The sequence below is a fragment of the Alexandromys fortis genome, unplaced genomic scaffold (genome assembly GCF_014885135.2).
Source record: "Alexandromys fortis isolate MF-2015 unplaced genomic scaffold, M_Fortis_MF-2015_v1.1 scaffold_25, whole genome shotgun sequence".
NCBI classification, from domain to species: Eukaryota; Metazoa; Chordata; class Mammalia; order Rodentia; family Cricetidae; genus Alexandromys; species Alexandromys fortis.
In genome coordinates, this window is record NW_026067904.1 from 9,932,699 (window position 1) to 9,948,683 (window position 15,985).

General features: G+C 37.3%; 1 protein-coding gene across 7 annotated transcripts in view; it reads right to left on the minus strand.

Annotated features, from left to right (window-relative positions):
• The window catches only part of Kiaa1328 (KIAA1328 ortholog), a 262,267-nt gene that overhangs the window by 152,045 nt on the left and 94,237 nt on the right, over window positions 1–15,985 (minus strand). For all 7 annotated transcript variants that reach the window (XM_050134867.1, XM_050134866.1, XM_050134871.1 and 4 more), the window contains one exon: window positions 14,496–14,623. In XM_050134867.1, the coding sequence (XP_049990824.1) occupies window positions 14,496–14,623 (128 nt within the window). The remainder of the gene's footprint in view (window positions 1–14,495; window positions 14,624–15,985) is intronic.

Consider the following 15,985-nt stretch of genomic DNA (forward strand, 5'->3'; position numbering starts at 1 on the left):
AGAGGGCAGGAGGAGGGGGAGGGAAATGGGAGGCTGGGAGGAGGAGAAATCTTTTTTTTTTCTTTTCAATAAAAAAAAAAACAGTTCAGGAACATTTATGCTTCCACTGCTTGGAGAAATCTTTCAAGAAACTTCCAATAAGCATTAAACAAATACAAACATATCCTGCTAAGTATATTTTTAAAATTATAAAGTCCAACTCCAGAATCAGAATTCAGGAACTGTGCTAAAGGCATTTTCCTTCATAGAAAAAGATTCATATAGAGCAGGGTTCATTACAGAAATGTATTGACTAAAATGAGCTTCATCGCTACTAATGTTCTGCTTAATTTTAAAGATATTATAATACTGAACAGAATAATGGATTACATTACTAGCACTTTATTGAAAGAGTAAACTGACTTATTCCATTTATTTGTTCAGATATCATCCAGATCATTTGCCGAAAACCTTCTGGTGTCCAATAGGAGACTAAGATGCAACTTTATAAAAATAAAAAGTTATCATTGAACATAATGAAAAATCCAATTTGAAAATTAAACAGTGCACAGTCCAGCTTCATGCTTTTTTTTATGGTCTGAAGTTTTCAATGAAGATGAATGAACTGTTGTACTTTACTTAAAGTAGCTATTCTGAATCTTTTTTTTTTTTGAGGAAAAACTATTAAAACAATTAAAATATTTTAGGGAGGTGTGGTCATTAGATTCCAAGGCAATTCACTTGAATGCCAATACTTGTAATCCTTAAAATAAAATAGCTTTTAAAATTTAATTTAAAAAGTACTTCTAAAATTATTTCATGAGGGTGAGAGAGGCAGTACTTAGCATGAAGACTTGTGCTCATCAGCTGAAATTCACCTCTTTGGAACTTCAGTTTGAAATGAACTGCCCTAAACTCATTTCTGCGTGGATGGACAATTACACAGACTGTTTGCAAACTATTCCTAGCTGGCAGGATCAGTACACAAGACTACTCTTAAAGGAAATGTGAACTGTTGTGCACACAGCTAAGACTTCAGAATATATTGTTCTAGATAACTACCATGAATTCTAAAGAAACTTTTCCTTACAGCTGATGTCCCCCATGTACAAAGTTCTTACAGACTTTCTTTACCTGTCATCTTGGAAAATTTTGCTTCTTTTTTAAATTTATATTTGACATTTCAAGTATTAAATTTATTTTTTTGCCAAAGATATCTGATTTAACTATTTTTAAGAAGTAATAATATCTTCAGCATAAATCTAATGGTGGTATTATAGAAACTACAATGGGAATACTAGCTTTGACACAAACAAGATTTAAGAACTTCACATTTAAAATAATCACTATCAATCTACACTCAATAACGTAATTACATTGTGGTTTATGGAATACTCAACACCTGAATGAAAACTTCAGTTTCTGTATAACATACCATAATTTATTTAAACAGTCCTTATTAATGGAAATTTAGATAGTATGCTGATGATGGAGGCTTGGCTTACTCCATTTTACCCTTCATTTAACTAGACCAAGTGGGATACTACAAATCACACTCCAGAGTCCCTTGCGGCCTGGTCACAGACTCACCAGGCCCCTCCTTAAGACTACATTAAGCAGGAGCAACTGATAGAGAAGGTGAGTATCTTCACTGGAGCTAGTTGAATATTAGGCAGAGAGTTTCAGAAATGCAGTGTGTGTGAGTTGTCATCAATTTATCATAGAGTTACCCATGGTCCAATAGGTAATCTCCCAAAATTCACTAAGGTTGATTAGCAATTTCTTTTCAGGCTATTATTTTGGTAAACTATATGAGGCTGAATAAACTTGGTCAACATTTTCCCAGAAAAAGGTCACAAAACAGGCAACTTGATTATTATAAAATTTTTCTATGCTGGGTTTTCTAGTTTGTTTTCTCCCAGTTGCTGTCAAGTAGTTGTCTATGTTTTAGAACAGAACTCTAGATTTTCTCGCAGTTCCTGAAAACTAATTGTGATATATAATTGATCAGTATTACTCAGGTTCAAAGGTGAGTAACATTTTAGCCTTCTTATTGCTCCCAAAATTAGTAAGGGATTTCAAAGCACCAACTCAAAATTGTCTTTTACTCTTCCAGGTGTATGTATGGCTTACCTTCTCCATTTTCCTTTTAATGGACCCACGACTATTGTTAATGGAGAGCTAAGCTGTCTATTAAGTCCCTGCATAATCTAAAATAACTGCAGATCTAGTGAATGCTTTAGTGACAAACTCTTAGCACCAAAATGGACATATTATTGCAGTTTCAAAATTAACAGTATATGATATCACAAACAATGTAAAGGAAGAAGAACGCACTAGCTTAAACAAATTGTGTTTGTTCTGCCTTGCTTTAAGGTTCCTAAAAGAACATAATCTGGGGCTCCTTTAGCCATTCTCTAGGGTTTTCCACCTCTCAACTATGATATGGAATCGCCAACCCATAGTCACAAAATGATGGCTTAGCCTCCAAGATGTAGTCACTGTTCCCTAGAGCAGAGCTTCTGTCTTTTGTCTCCTGGCATTTGGTCAGGTGTGTGTCCATCTCTACCTGCTTGGTCCTGATGGTATTGAGCAGACCCATAAATTCCTAAACTGTTGTTCTTAATTGTATCCTTCAAAATATTCCTATAATTTTACAAAAGAAATTTTGCCCTCATTTATGTCTTATGAAGACTTTTTTAAGAAGTCACTTTCTGGAGGCTGAGGTTCCCCACCCCGCTTAGGAACTGACTATCCTTTCCTATTTTTCAAAGATAATGTCTTCCTTTGGCCACCAATGACATAAAGGTTAGACATTTGGTATGCCAGTAGAGACCAAAGTCTCTAACTCATTTGTCTTTGAATGTTAGTTTACTGGGGACATACCCACGAAAAGAAAAGTACAAGTAATCTCAGGTGTTCTCCTTAGCTAACATGAAACTAATACAGATGCCAATCTTACAAATATCCCATGCCTTCTCAGTACGTACTTCATGTATCTTTGATGACTGCAAACAAAAGATGAAAGAAAGAAGTGATGACTGGCTCAAGAAACTGAATTATGGCTTCTATTGGTTAAATCACCATGTAATTTTCCAGATGAGACACAATTTGAGGCCCTACTGTAAAGCAGTCAAGACAAAAGGGTATTTCTATTTAAAGCAGATTGCTAGATCACTGCTCTGGAATAGGCATCCTTTCCTGAGGACGTTACAGCATTAGAGATGGAAGGTAATCTGCAGAACTGGGAAAGAGAGTCCAGTGAAGGAAGAGAAAGATGTGAAAATTTCAGCAATAGAGGCTGCTCTCTGGAATGTTTTGCAAATAAACAGCCATTACTAACTCAGCTTCTCACTGCTTCTCAGACACTAATCTCATGAATTTCATCATGATCATAGAGAGAGCACAAGCAACAGCTGCTGTTGGTAACTGCTCACCATGAGGAAGGCCTGATATGCTTGAGCACAGAAGAAAGACAAGTGAGTTTAAACCTTTCTATCTGAATGCCACTAAAAACCAGGACTTGCAAAATGAAGAAAAATTTACAGATTACTTTAAAATTAGAAAAAAATTGAAACTCAGCAAGATAATGTTTACATAATCTACTATTAACCAAGAACCTGTTTAAAATGTGGGGAGTACAGGAAAACTGGAGACACTTCGGAAAGTTTACATTCTTTTTTATTTTTATTTTATTTTATTTTATTTTATTTTTTTTGGTTTTTCAAGACAGGGTTTCTCTGTAACTTTGGAGTCTGTACTGGAACTAGCTCTTGTAGACCAGGCTGGCCTCGAACTCACAGAGATCTGCCTGCCTCTGCCTCCCGAGTGCTGGGATTAAAGGGGTGTGCCACCACTGTCTGGCTGCAAAGTTTATAATCTTTGAATACCTTTTATGAAAAAGGAAGTCAGTCAGTAAATACATTTCTAAATCCTAGGTGTTAAAAATCATCAAAATACAAATGAATGACTCATAGCAACGTGTCTAAAATCCATTCTGTATGACAATGTGTTTCTATTCTTTCTTTCGCTATTCTTTCCTTAAAAAAATGGGGATAAACTAATAAAATGCAAAGAGTTTAATACAAGAAAGTAAAGGCACAATGGTAGTACTCCAGAGCGGTTTTCCTGAACTTCCAAGTCTTGTGCTATCAAAAACAGACTGAAAGGAAAAGTTATGTGCATATCAAGCTAGACACAAGAGTTCCAACAGGAACAAATATTTAACTCACAAATAGAAATACTTTGCAAAAAACTTGCCGAAATAATGCCTGCTACCTTTTACCTGGTGATAACAGTGAAAACTAGATGAATATTGCCTTCCAGAACAGCAAAATAAAATGGATGCTTCAGAGAAATTTTTTTTCCTTTTCTTCATCTGGAGGTGTTCATGTAGGAAGACAAACATGACAACATAGTTCCCTCTCTCCTCCTTCCCCATACCCTTTTGTTAGCTATTTCTTGTCTAGCAACAGAAACCTAAGCTATCAGAGGATGTTTAGTGTTTCAATAACATCTCAGAGATTCAAAGAAAAGGAACTCAACCAGCTATTTACTGTTTGTTAAGTTTGAAGCCTTTGCAAAAAAACCGCAGCAAAAAGCTAAGACAAATATAGATATTTTCATCTGCTCCAGTAACAACCTTGCACTCTGTTAGAATCTGGGTCCCACTCATTACAGCTGTAAGTAATTGACTCTGAGCAAGTTATTTTATCGCCTTGACCTCCACAGAAAAGGGTAATAATGGTGCCTATTTTATAAAGTTAAGGTGAGAATTAAACATGTCAATGTACACAAAGAACTTAAAATAGTATTTGATACAGAATAAATGCTGTGTAAGCACAAGCTGTTATTATGAAAATAAGCAAGAGTCTAAGAAGGTAAAAAGTAGAAAAGAATAGGCTTTATAATCAGAAGTTTTGAAAAGTATGTATTGGACCAGTTATCTAACCTAACAAAAGCTATTTTACTAAGAAGAGGCAACAAGAGACAGCCATCTACCCCGCCCCCAATGCATCGTTCCCTATGAGCTCCTTAGAGACCAATTCTTGGTGAAAATAAGAGACATATGAGTTGAAGGAAGAGACTGGAAGGCACCAATGCAAGAACTCCTCCAACATCCTAAAAAGCAATATGGTAGCACCAGAACTCAGCAGACACACAATAGGAAGACTTGATCACCCTAACCCAGAAGATATAGATGAAAATGACTTTAAACGTTACTTAATGAAAATGATAGAGACCTTTAAAGAGGAAGTGAAAAACTCCCTTAAAGAAATGGAGAAGAAGACAAACAAAAAGCTGGAAGGAATTAATAAATCCCTCAAAGAAACCCAAGAAAACCAAGAAACAGCAATCAAACAGGTGAAGGAAAGAGTTCAAGATTTGAAGATTGAAATAGAGGTAATAAAGAAAACACAAACCGAGGGAACTCTGGATATTGAAAATATGAGTGAATGAACAGGAACTTCAGAGACAAGTATAACCAACAGAATACAAGAAACAGAAAAAAGAATCTCAGACGCTGAAGATTCCAGAGCCATTAGCCAAAGAACAATATATCCAACAAATTCTTAACACAAAACATTCAGGAAAACTGGGATACCATGAAAAGACCAAACCTGAGAATAACAGGGGTAGAAGAAGGAGAAGAATTTCAGCTCAAAGGCAAAGAAAATATATTCAACAAAATTATAGAAGAAAACTTTCCCAACCTAAAGAAGGATATACCTATGAAGGTACAAGAAGCTTACAGAACGCCAAACAGACTAAATAAAAAAAAAAAACAACCACCCCCTCACCATATAGTAATCAAAACACAAAATATACAGAACAAGAAAGAATAGTAAGAGCTGCAAAAGAAAAAGGTCAAGTAACATATAAAGGAAAACCTATCTGATGTGGGAGTGACTTCTTTCTAATCTGTTGCTTTCACTGGTTAATTAATAAAGAAACTGCCTAGGCCAACCCTTAGGTGGGTGGAGTAAACAGAACAGAATACTGGGAGAAAGAAGCTGAGTCAGAGAGTCGCCATGATTCTCCCACTCCAAACAGATGCAGGTTAAGATCTTCCCTCGTAAGCCACCTCATGGGCTACATAGATTATTAGAAATGGGTTAGATCAATATGTAAGAGATAGCTAATAAGAGGCTGGAACTAATGGGCCAAGCAGTGTTTAAAAGAATATAGTTTCTGTGTAATTATTTCGGGTAAAGCTAGCCGTGCAGGCAGCCGGGTGCCAGGAATGTAGCCCACCGCTTCTATTTACAACACCTATCAGAATTACACCTGATTTCTCAAAAGAAACCATGAAAGCCAGAAGGTCCTGCATAGATGTGCTGCAGACACAAAGGGGCCATGGATGCAAACCCAGATTACTGTACTCAGCAAAGCTTTAATTCACTTGATTGATGGAGAAAACAAGATATTCAATGACAAAAACAGATTTAAACAATATGTAGCCACAAACCCAGACTTACAGAAAGTACTAGAAGGAAAGCCACAAACCAAGGAAGCTATCTATACCCACAATAACACAGGCATCTAATAACCCCCCACCAGCATAACCCAAAGAAGGAAAACACAGAAACACTACTACTGAAAGATAACCAGAGCTAACAACCACTGTGATGTAGGAGGTCCTTCTGTTTACGTGTTGTTTTCATTGGTTGAAGAAAGAAACTGCCTTGGCCTTTTGATAGGGCAGAACTTAGGTAGGCAGAGGTAGGCAGAACTGAATGCTGGGAAGAAGGGCAGACAGGCAGACGCCATGGAGCTCCTGCTTGAGACGGACGCTGGACAGAATCTTGCTGGTAAGCCACAGTCTTGTGGTGATATACATTAAAGGATATAGGCTAAACTAATATGGAGAACTAGTCAATAATAAGTTAGAGCTAATGAGCCAGGCAGTGTTTAAATTAATACAGTTTCTGTGTGGTTATTTTGGATGTTAGCTAGCTGGGCGGCCAGGAGCTAACTCTCCTTGTAACGCCACTGGTCATTATTATCACTTAATATCAATGGTATCAATTCACCTATAAAAAGACAGAGGCTAAGAGAATGGATACATAAACAGGATCCAGCATCCTGCTGTTTACAACAAACACACCTCAACCTCAAAAAAAGATACTACTTCAGAGTAAAGGGTTACTAATCAAATGGAACTAAAAAACAAGCAGGTGTGGCTATTCTAATATCTAACGAAATTGATTTCAAACTAAAATCAGTCAGAAAAGATGGAGAAGGACATTTTATACTTATAACAGGAACAATTCATCAAGATGAAGTCTCAATCCTGACTCTCTATGCCTCTAATTCATGAGCACATACATATATAAAAGAAACATTAGTGAAACTTGAATCATACACCAAACCCCATACACTAATAGTAAGAAATTTCAACACTCCTCTCTGGACAATGGACAGGTCAACCAGACAGAAACTTAAGAGAGAAATAAGAGAACTAACAGATATAATGTATCAAATGGACTTAACAGACATCTATAGAACATTCCACCCAAACAAAAAAGAATATACCTTCTTCTTAGCACCTTATGGAACCTTCTCTAAAAATGATCACATGCTCGCTAACAAAGCAAACACCCACAGATACAAAAAAATTGAAGTAATCCACTGTGCCTTATCAGATCACCATGGAGTAAAGTTAGAATTCAACAACAATATTACTCCCAGAAAGCCTACAAACTCATGGAAACTAAATAGTCAACTACTGAACCACTCCTGGATCAAGGAAGAAAGAAAGAAAGAAAGAAAGAGAGAGAGAGAGAGAGAGAGAGAGAGAGAGAGAGAGAGAGAGAGAGAGAAAGGAAGGAAGGAAGGAATTAAAATCTTCCTTGAAGTCAATAAAAATTAAGGCACAGCATATCTAAATCTATGGGACACTATGAAAGCATTGCTAAGAGGAAAGTTCATAGCATTAAGTGCCTATATAAGGAAAGTAGAGAAAGCTCACATCAATGACCTAACAGCATGTATGAAAGCTATAGAAAAAAAAAGCAGACTCACCCAAAAGGAGAAGACAGGAAATAATCAAATTGAGGGGTGAAATCAACAAAATAGAAACAAAGAAAACCATACAAAGAATCAACAAAACAAAGAACTGGTTCTTTGAGAAAATCAACAAGATTGACAAACCCTTATCCAAACTAATCAAAAGGCAGAGAGAGAACATCCAAATTTACAAAATCAGAAATGAAAAGGGTGATATAACAATAGACACTTTTTGTCATGATATTAATGGTTATATCGAGAAATAACTAATTCTAGAAATAGGCTTTAAATACCTTTCTGTAAATGATTTCTGGTTTGAGTCTCTATCAGTTTTCTGCAGTGATCCATGAGCATGCCTAACAGTGACCTATGCAGTCTCCAAAATAAGGATGGAGTCCCTTAACGACAAACAAACCAAGTAAGTCTATGATAACACAATTAAGCTGAAAAATACCACCTAAAGTTTGGCTTTGGACTACAGACTGCTCAGAACAGTTTTTAAAGTGGTTAGCTGAGATGATCCTACCTCAAAAACTGCACTTTCCCATTACACATAGACTGGACAATAAATGAAACAGCTAACTCTTCTAAGACTTGACAATTAACCCAAACTTTCCTTTTCAGGATCCCCTAAAGATATTATTGCCCCCAGACAACTGGCAGTAAATTTAAAAACATGACACCCACATTCCCAAGGGGTGGGTTGGGTTGTTTTTTTCGTCATTTACTGGATTATAGATACATGTCATTATTTAAGGGGTTACAAGTTGTTACTGGCAATGGTCAGGAAAAAAGCTATATGCAAAGGATATTAGATTCAGGGTTCTTATTCTGAAAAGAAAAAATGGAAATACAGACATTGTAGGATAAAAGGGTAGATTACTGAATATACTCTGAAAAGAAAAAAGGGAGGATATACATGTGATAAGATAAAAAAAGTAGATTATTGAACCTACTTTTAAAAATGAATAATAGTTTTAAATATTTTATAATGGATTGGACATTTGTATATCGTATACAAATTTTGTATAATGATATAAATTTGAGATTAAATTTGTTAGAATATACTGTACATACATTTCTACCCTTGTCCATGGCATTGCACTCATACATATCATTTAACAATGTAACACAAATTTCTAGTTCTTGAAAGTTATTATTACCAACTATTTAGGATAATAAGAAAATGCAGGTTAGTAATTAGTAACCTATTACAACTGATCTTGTAGTCATATTAGGAATGTTTTCAAGGTCAAACAGAGATATAGGTTAGATAGGATGTCTTCAAATACTTCCGAGATCTACAGACTATGGCATTTAAGATGTTTTAATAACAGAGTTTCTTTTTTTAAATCAAAATGAGACATTTTTGGTCCTGGCAGCACCAATATACTTTGGAGAAGATGATGGGCATCAAAGAAACTCCACATAGTTTCCTTTTTTGGTGGCAAAAGTAAACAACTAGGAAACAAAGTGCTTTTGCCTCGATTGCTGATAGTATGCTGTCTACACTGGACAATGAGTGAGTACATACCATATTCATATTTTTGGACCTGGGTTATTTCTCTCAGGATTGTTTGTGATCTAACAAATAAAGCTTGCATGAAGATCAGAGTGCAGAGCTAAGTCTCCAGTTAGCCATAGGGACCAGGCAGTAGTGGCACACACCTTTAATCCCAGCACTGAGGAGGTGGAAACAAGAGTAATATGACTGGGCAGAGAGAGGATTAAAGCAGGAGACAGGAGGTCAGGATTCATAGAGACAGGATCACTCCTTTGGTCTAATCATTGGTAGACATAAGAACTCTCTAGTGACTGGCTGTCATGCTTCTTTGATCCTTCAATTTCACTCCTAATTGCTGACTCCAGGTTTTTATTATTAACAATTAAAATTTGTGCTACACCTTTTTTTGTGTTGTTGAATAAAAAAAATCAAAGTCCTTTTGTTAGGGACTATACTTTAATTGTACAGTTCTGTAGGATATTGGAGACAGTACCTATTTCTCAGAAGTATAGGGGGCAAAAATTCTTTTCATACTTTGGGTCATCTCTTTATTGATAGTTTCCATTGCAGTGGGGAAGCAGCTTTTAAATTTCATAAATTCCACTTTCTTTAAAGAAAGTCTTGCCTATGTCTGTATCTTGACGTGTTTCTCTTTACTCCATGTCCCATGTATGTGTGTGTGTGCAAAATATGGGTTCATTTTCCTAGCACCATTAGTTGAATAGTCTTTTCCAGTGTGTGTTTCTGATATTTTTGCAAGTTTTTAGGTGTGTCCCTTTTCTCTTTCTCTTGTCTGGATGTTCTGGAGAAGACTCAGAACACTCTATGTTGTTTTAGGAAAGAGTCTGAGTGTGCCAGGAGACAGTGAGCACTCCTGTCTACTACCAGATTTAAGATTAAATTGTTTCACTTTTCTTTCCACTTACTATAGTCATTTTGGCTTATATGCTTGCTGTATATAACATTTGCCACACTGTAATATGTTCTTGTATTCCTAGATTCCTCAGATTTTTAATCATAAAAGCATACTGAACTTTTTCAAATGCTTTTCCTCCATCTAACCAGATTATCCTGTGATTTCTGTTCTGATGTATAACTATAGAACATATTAAATATACTGATCTTTGTATATTGAAGTAACTCTGTATCCCTAACATGAAGCCAACTTGGCTGTGATAATCTTTTTATGTGTTCTTAAATTTGATATGCAGATTTTTTGCATCTGTATTCATCAAGGGAATTGATCTAAACTTTTCTGTCTTGGCTGTATCACAGGAACGTTTTGGTATCAGAGAAATAATAGTTTTGTAGAATGAGTTGCAGAGCATTTCTCCCCTTTATGCTTTGTGAAATATTTTGAGAAGTATTGTTAGCAGGTCATTTCTAAAAGTTTGGTAGATCTCAACAGTGAATCTGTTTTACACTTTTCTTTATGGGGAGATGTTTAATTATCACTTCTAACATAGCTTGTAATTGGATTAAAAAGTTGATATAATCTTGATTTAATTTTATTAGGCTACATATATCTAGGAATTTATTAATTTTGTCTACATTTCCCAATTTATTGGAATATAAGCTTTCCATGTATTCCCTAATGTTCCTCTGGAATTTATTAGGGTCTGCTGTAACAATTTCCATTTTATCTTTAATTTCTTGTTTTGGGTGTTTTTTCACCTTTGGTTAGCTTGGCTAGAGGCTTGTCAACCATCTTTATCTTTCAAATTACCAGCTTTTTGAGTCTATATATTATAAATGTGTTGAAATAAGAGCAGCGGGGCTGCGTCTCCAGCACCCCGGCCGCCTGGCTAGCTTATGCCCGAAATAACAACACACAAACTGTATTCATTTAAACACTGCTTGGCCCATTTCTATCTAGCCTCTTCTAGGCTAATTCTCGCACCTGGACTAGCCCATTTCTAATAATGTGTGTAAGCACCCCAAGGTGCGCTTACCGGGAAGATTCTAACCTACGTCCATCCTGGGTCGGAGCTTCATCGCGTATGCCCAGGAAAGCGAAGCAGGGCCTCTGCTCCAGAGAGCAGAGCTGTCGAGTACGAGCTCACTTCCTCTTCCTCCCAGCATCCTATTCTGTTTACTCCTCCCACCTATGTTTTAACCTATCAGGGCCAAGGAGTTTCTTTATTGCTTAACCAATGAAATCAACAGATTGATATATGACACTCCCACATCATAAATGTATTCTTTATCTCATTATTTTGCCTTAATATTTATTATTTCTTGACATCTGCTGTATTTTTTTGTCTTTTTATTTTTCTAGAACCCTGAAGTGGATCATTAGCTTACTTACTTGAGGTCACTCTGATCCTTATACCAGAGTCAGAGCATAGCACCACCTATGTAACAAGCAGTATGCCTGATTTTAGAACACTGTGCAAAAGAAGTGGATGGATAAACTAATTACAATAATATCACAGTGCTCTGCAAAGATGGGCACAGGCTAGTTGTGAATACATTAAGAGAACACTAGACTTCATGATGAGGAGAGGTGAAAAGAAGTCAGGCCAGTATAGTCCTCTTCCTATGGGAAAGCAGGAAAAGAAAAGAGGGGGCTTCCCAGTGATCAGCTTAGAGAAGCCTGTCACAAGGTATGAACCAGACAACAAAGGAAGTGACCCTTATTCTCCCTTAAAAAAAAAGACATTTTCCCTTTTTAAGTCAAATAGCAGAGCCTCAAAGCTGCCTCTAATTCACAGCTTCATTTTTACTGTTTATGAGGACATTTAGAACTTGATCATCAAGTACTTGACGAAAACATAGTTTAACCTAGAGTGGTGGCTCAGGAGTCAGGAGCACTTGCTGCTCTTGCAGAGGACTGAGTGCAATTCCCAACACCTTTGTGGAATAGCTTCTAAGTACCTGTAACTCCAGCTTCAGAGATATGACACCTCAGATATGTGCACACACCCACACAAACACACATACATAGACATGATTTAAAATGAAACATATAGTTCAAAAAGTTCTCTGGATTAAGCAAAAAACAAGGATACCTCTCTCTCCTCTGTCTCTGTCATGGGATTCCCCTCTGTATGATGTGAATACCATTGGTTAATAAAGGACTGCTTTGGACCTATAGCAGGGCAGAACTTAGTTAGGTGGGAAAGACTAAACTGAATGCTGGGAGAAGGAAGGTGGATTAAGGAGAAGTCATGTTGCCCTGCTGGAGACAGATGCTGGAACTTTACCCTGTAAGCCACAGCCTCGTGGCAATATACAAATTAATAGACATTGGTTAAATTAATATGTAAGAGTTAGTCAATAAGAAGCTAGAGCTAATGGGCCAAGCAGTGTTTTAAATGATAGAGTTTCTGTGTGATTATTTAGGGGCTGAGCAGTCAGGAACAAACAAGAGGCTCTCTTTACAACATGTCTCTGTCTTTCTCTGAGTTGGAGATGGAACACAGGTTCTTACACTTGCTACACAAGTGTTCTATCTACCCCACGTCACACCCCAAGACTAGGTACCTCCTTTAGAGAGCATATTCTCTCCATATACTTGACCAATATTTTCATGTAATATCTCTTTTAGTTATACCACCCAAGGTTTAGACTAAGTGTAGCAGTTTAACAAAGATTATTCATACTTAGCTTACATAAAAACCAACAACAACTAAGGAAGTTTTATTTGTCCACAATTTCAGGTTGGGTCTCTTCCAGGTATTCCTTAGAGTCTTCCTACCAACTATCAACTTTTCTTTTCCTCCCTCCTGTTGGTTTTCTTTTTCTTCTTTTCTTTTACTTTAGTGATCATGTCTTGGCTCCTAGTCTATGCTCCTAGGATTATAAGACTCTACTAATACTGTTAAATGAAGGCTCTCCTGTCTCCCTGCTGCAGTTCCCTCTTAAATAAGTTGCCTTTGTTTTGTGCTGTCTCATTCAACTAGGTTATGCCAAGGGCATGAGCAGGAATGTGATGAGGAACATGAAACTGACCTTCACAAGCACTCTGGCCTAAATGCACCTACAGGGCTGTCAACCTCCTTTTAGACAGTGAAGGCATGCATAGAAATAACATAAGCTGCCACATCCCTCTGTGGTCACTGTACAATCTAGCTTTCTGAAAACAGAGTAAAAATGGTCTATTAAACAACTCAGCTAAAGCACATAACATAGCATTAATATTGTTGGGATTTTTGTTTTCACATTTCCATATATGCAAATTGTAGTTTTAAAACTAGGATTCCATTGGCTAAATCTCTTAACCTATCTAAGGCAGATGTCTCCTGCCTGAGCAGCAATGTTCTTAAGAAAGTTTGCAAGAAATCCTCATGTTTGACCTTTGAGTTTTTGACACTACTTGGGAAATGGCAGTTAACACATTACCTGCATTTTCATGATATGAATTTTTTATGACACAGTTACTTTTATCTTAATATATAAAGATTATTTTTTGCTATTTGAAGATTTAAACTCATAAAAACAGAAGAAAGACACCAAATATCAGTGTTAGAATGCCAGAAATGTGGCTATAGTATCTGATTTTACATCATAAAAGTCAAGGTTCTCTGAATACTTATCACTTAATGTCATATAGTTACTTATAAACATTTGTATATTTAAATGTACAAATTAACATATACAAGCTTATACAGTTCTAAATATTCATCAGTTGATGTTATGTGGTTACTTATAAATACTCATATATTTAAATATTTAATACATGCAAACATACAGAAGTCACCAAGTAACTTTTTATTCAAGAACTAAAAACAGAAAAGGGTTTTCCAAAAGGAAACCACTGCTCTTTATTAAGTAACCATCAGTGCATTTTCTTATCCCATCAACTATCTTTCCAGTAACCCCCTCCTGCTTCAAATTTCTGTTTCTGATCACTAGATTCCTAAAACAACAGGAGAGGAAAAGAAGAGGGCCACAGTCAGGGAAGTCAAGAGATATTTGTATATTTTAAAACAGCATACATATAATGTGATTTCCAACATAAAAGGAAAAGGAACCTTCTGGGTCAGAAGAGGTCACTTACCTGCTGCTCCTGAGCTCTAGCAGCACCAAGTTCTGAGAGTGACATGGTGAGCTTCTCTTGCTGTTCTGATAGGTACTTCTGGTAGAGACTAAGAAGTTCTTGGCATTCTCTATACTGTAGCTGAAGAGGTGAGATTGCAAATTAAGGAGAAAAAACTGGTTCATATACAGATTGTAATAAAGAAGACAAAAGCGGAAATACAACAACATTTGGTCAGAGGCAGTAGCATGGAGTCATCAGGTAAAAGCAGTGTATGTGTCCAGTCACAAAGCAATAATTTTAATAAATAAAGTAGCACTGAAGCCAGGTGGTGGTGACACATGCCTTTAATCCCAGAACTCAGGAGGCAGAGGCAGTGGATCTCTGTGAGTTCTCCAAAGTTACACAGAGAAATCCTGTCTCAAAAAACCAAAACCAAACAACAACAACAACAACAAGAAAGTAGCACTGGCCATCCCAGTGAAGAGACATTTCTCTTAGTTCTTTGCAGAGTTATGCAAAGGAACACCTATCACATTATGTAAACAAGCAAAATGAAGCAGAGCATAGACTGTATGACTGCAATCCCATGTGCCCAAGGATGGACTGGGCAAAAGAGTCAGACATAAAAAGAAGGAAAAGGGAAAAGGAAGAAAGAGGAGAAAGAAAAAGATAAGGTATGAAAAGGAAAGAGAAGGAAAGGAAAGGAAAAAGATAAGAAACCAATGATTTAAATTTAAGAGTTAAAATTATAACAATCTCAGACCTGACACAGCGAACACCACAGGAACATATACAGGGAAAGGAACTGTTGAGCAAGTGAGCCAGAGCCAGAGACCAATGAGGGTTCAGACATGAATCTGGGACCTTCAAGGGAGTAAGTAGCCCTTAGCCAGGAACTCTATGGGTCTGGGCGTGAGTCTAAGACCTCCAATGGAACTAGGCCTGAGCTAGGACCTCTGCTGGTCTGGGCATGAATCTGGGACCTTCAATGAGGTAGGCAAAAACCAGAGATCTCTAAGGGTCCAGGTATGAGTCTGGGACCTCAGTGGGAGTAGGCCTGAGCCAGGACCTTTGTGGGTCCAGGCGTTGGTCTGGGACATCAAAGGGAATAGGCAGGAACCAGAAACCTCTGTGGGTCTAAGTCTGAGTCCGGGATCTCTGAGGGAGTAAGCCTGAGCCAGGTCCTCTGCTGGTCTGGGCATACCCGAGCCTGGGAACTCTGAGGGAGTAGAACAGAGTCAAAGACCTTTGCAGGACCAATTCTAAGCCAGGGACCTAGGAAGGAGTGGATCCAGACCAGGATTTACAGAAACAGATTAAAGCCAGTAACCTATGCCAAAGTAGGGCTGAGGCAACTAACTCCACCTTGGGCTGGGGCATGCCTGGGGCAACGAATCCCACAGGAGTGAGACTGAACCAGAGACCTAGGCCAGAGTAGGCCTGAGAAAGCTAGCTCCATGGGAGCAGGAGTGAACCTAGTCCAGGGACATTGGTGGACCAGAACTAAG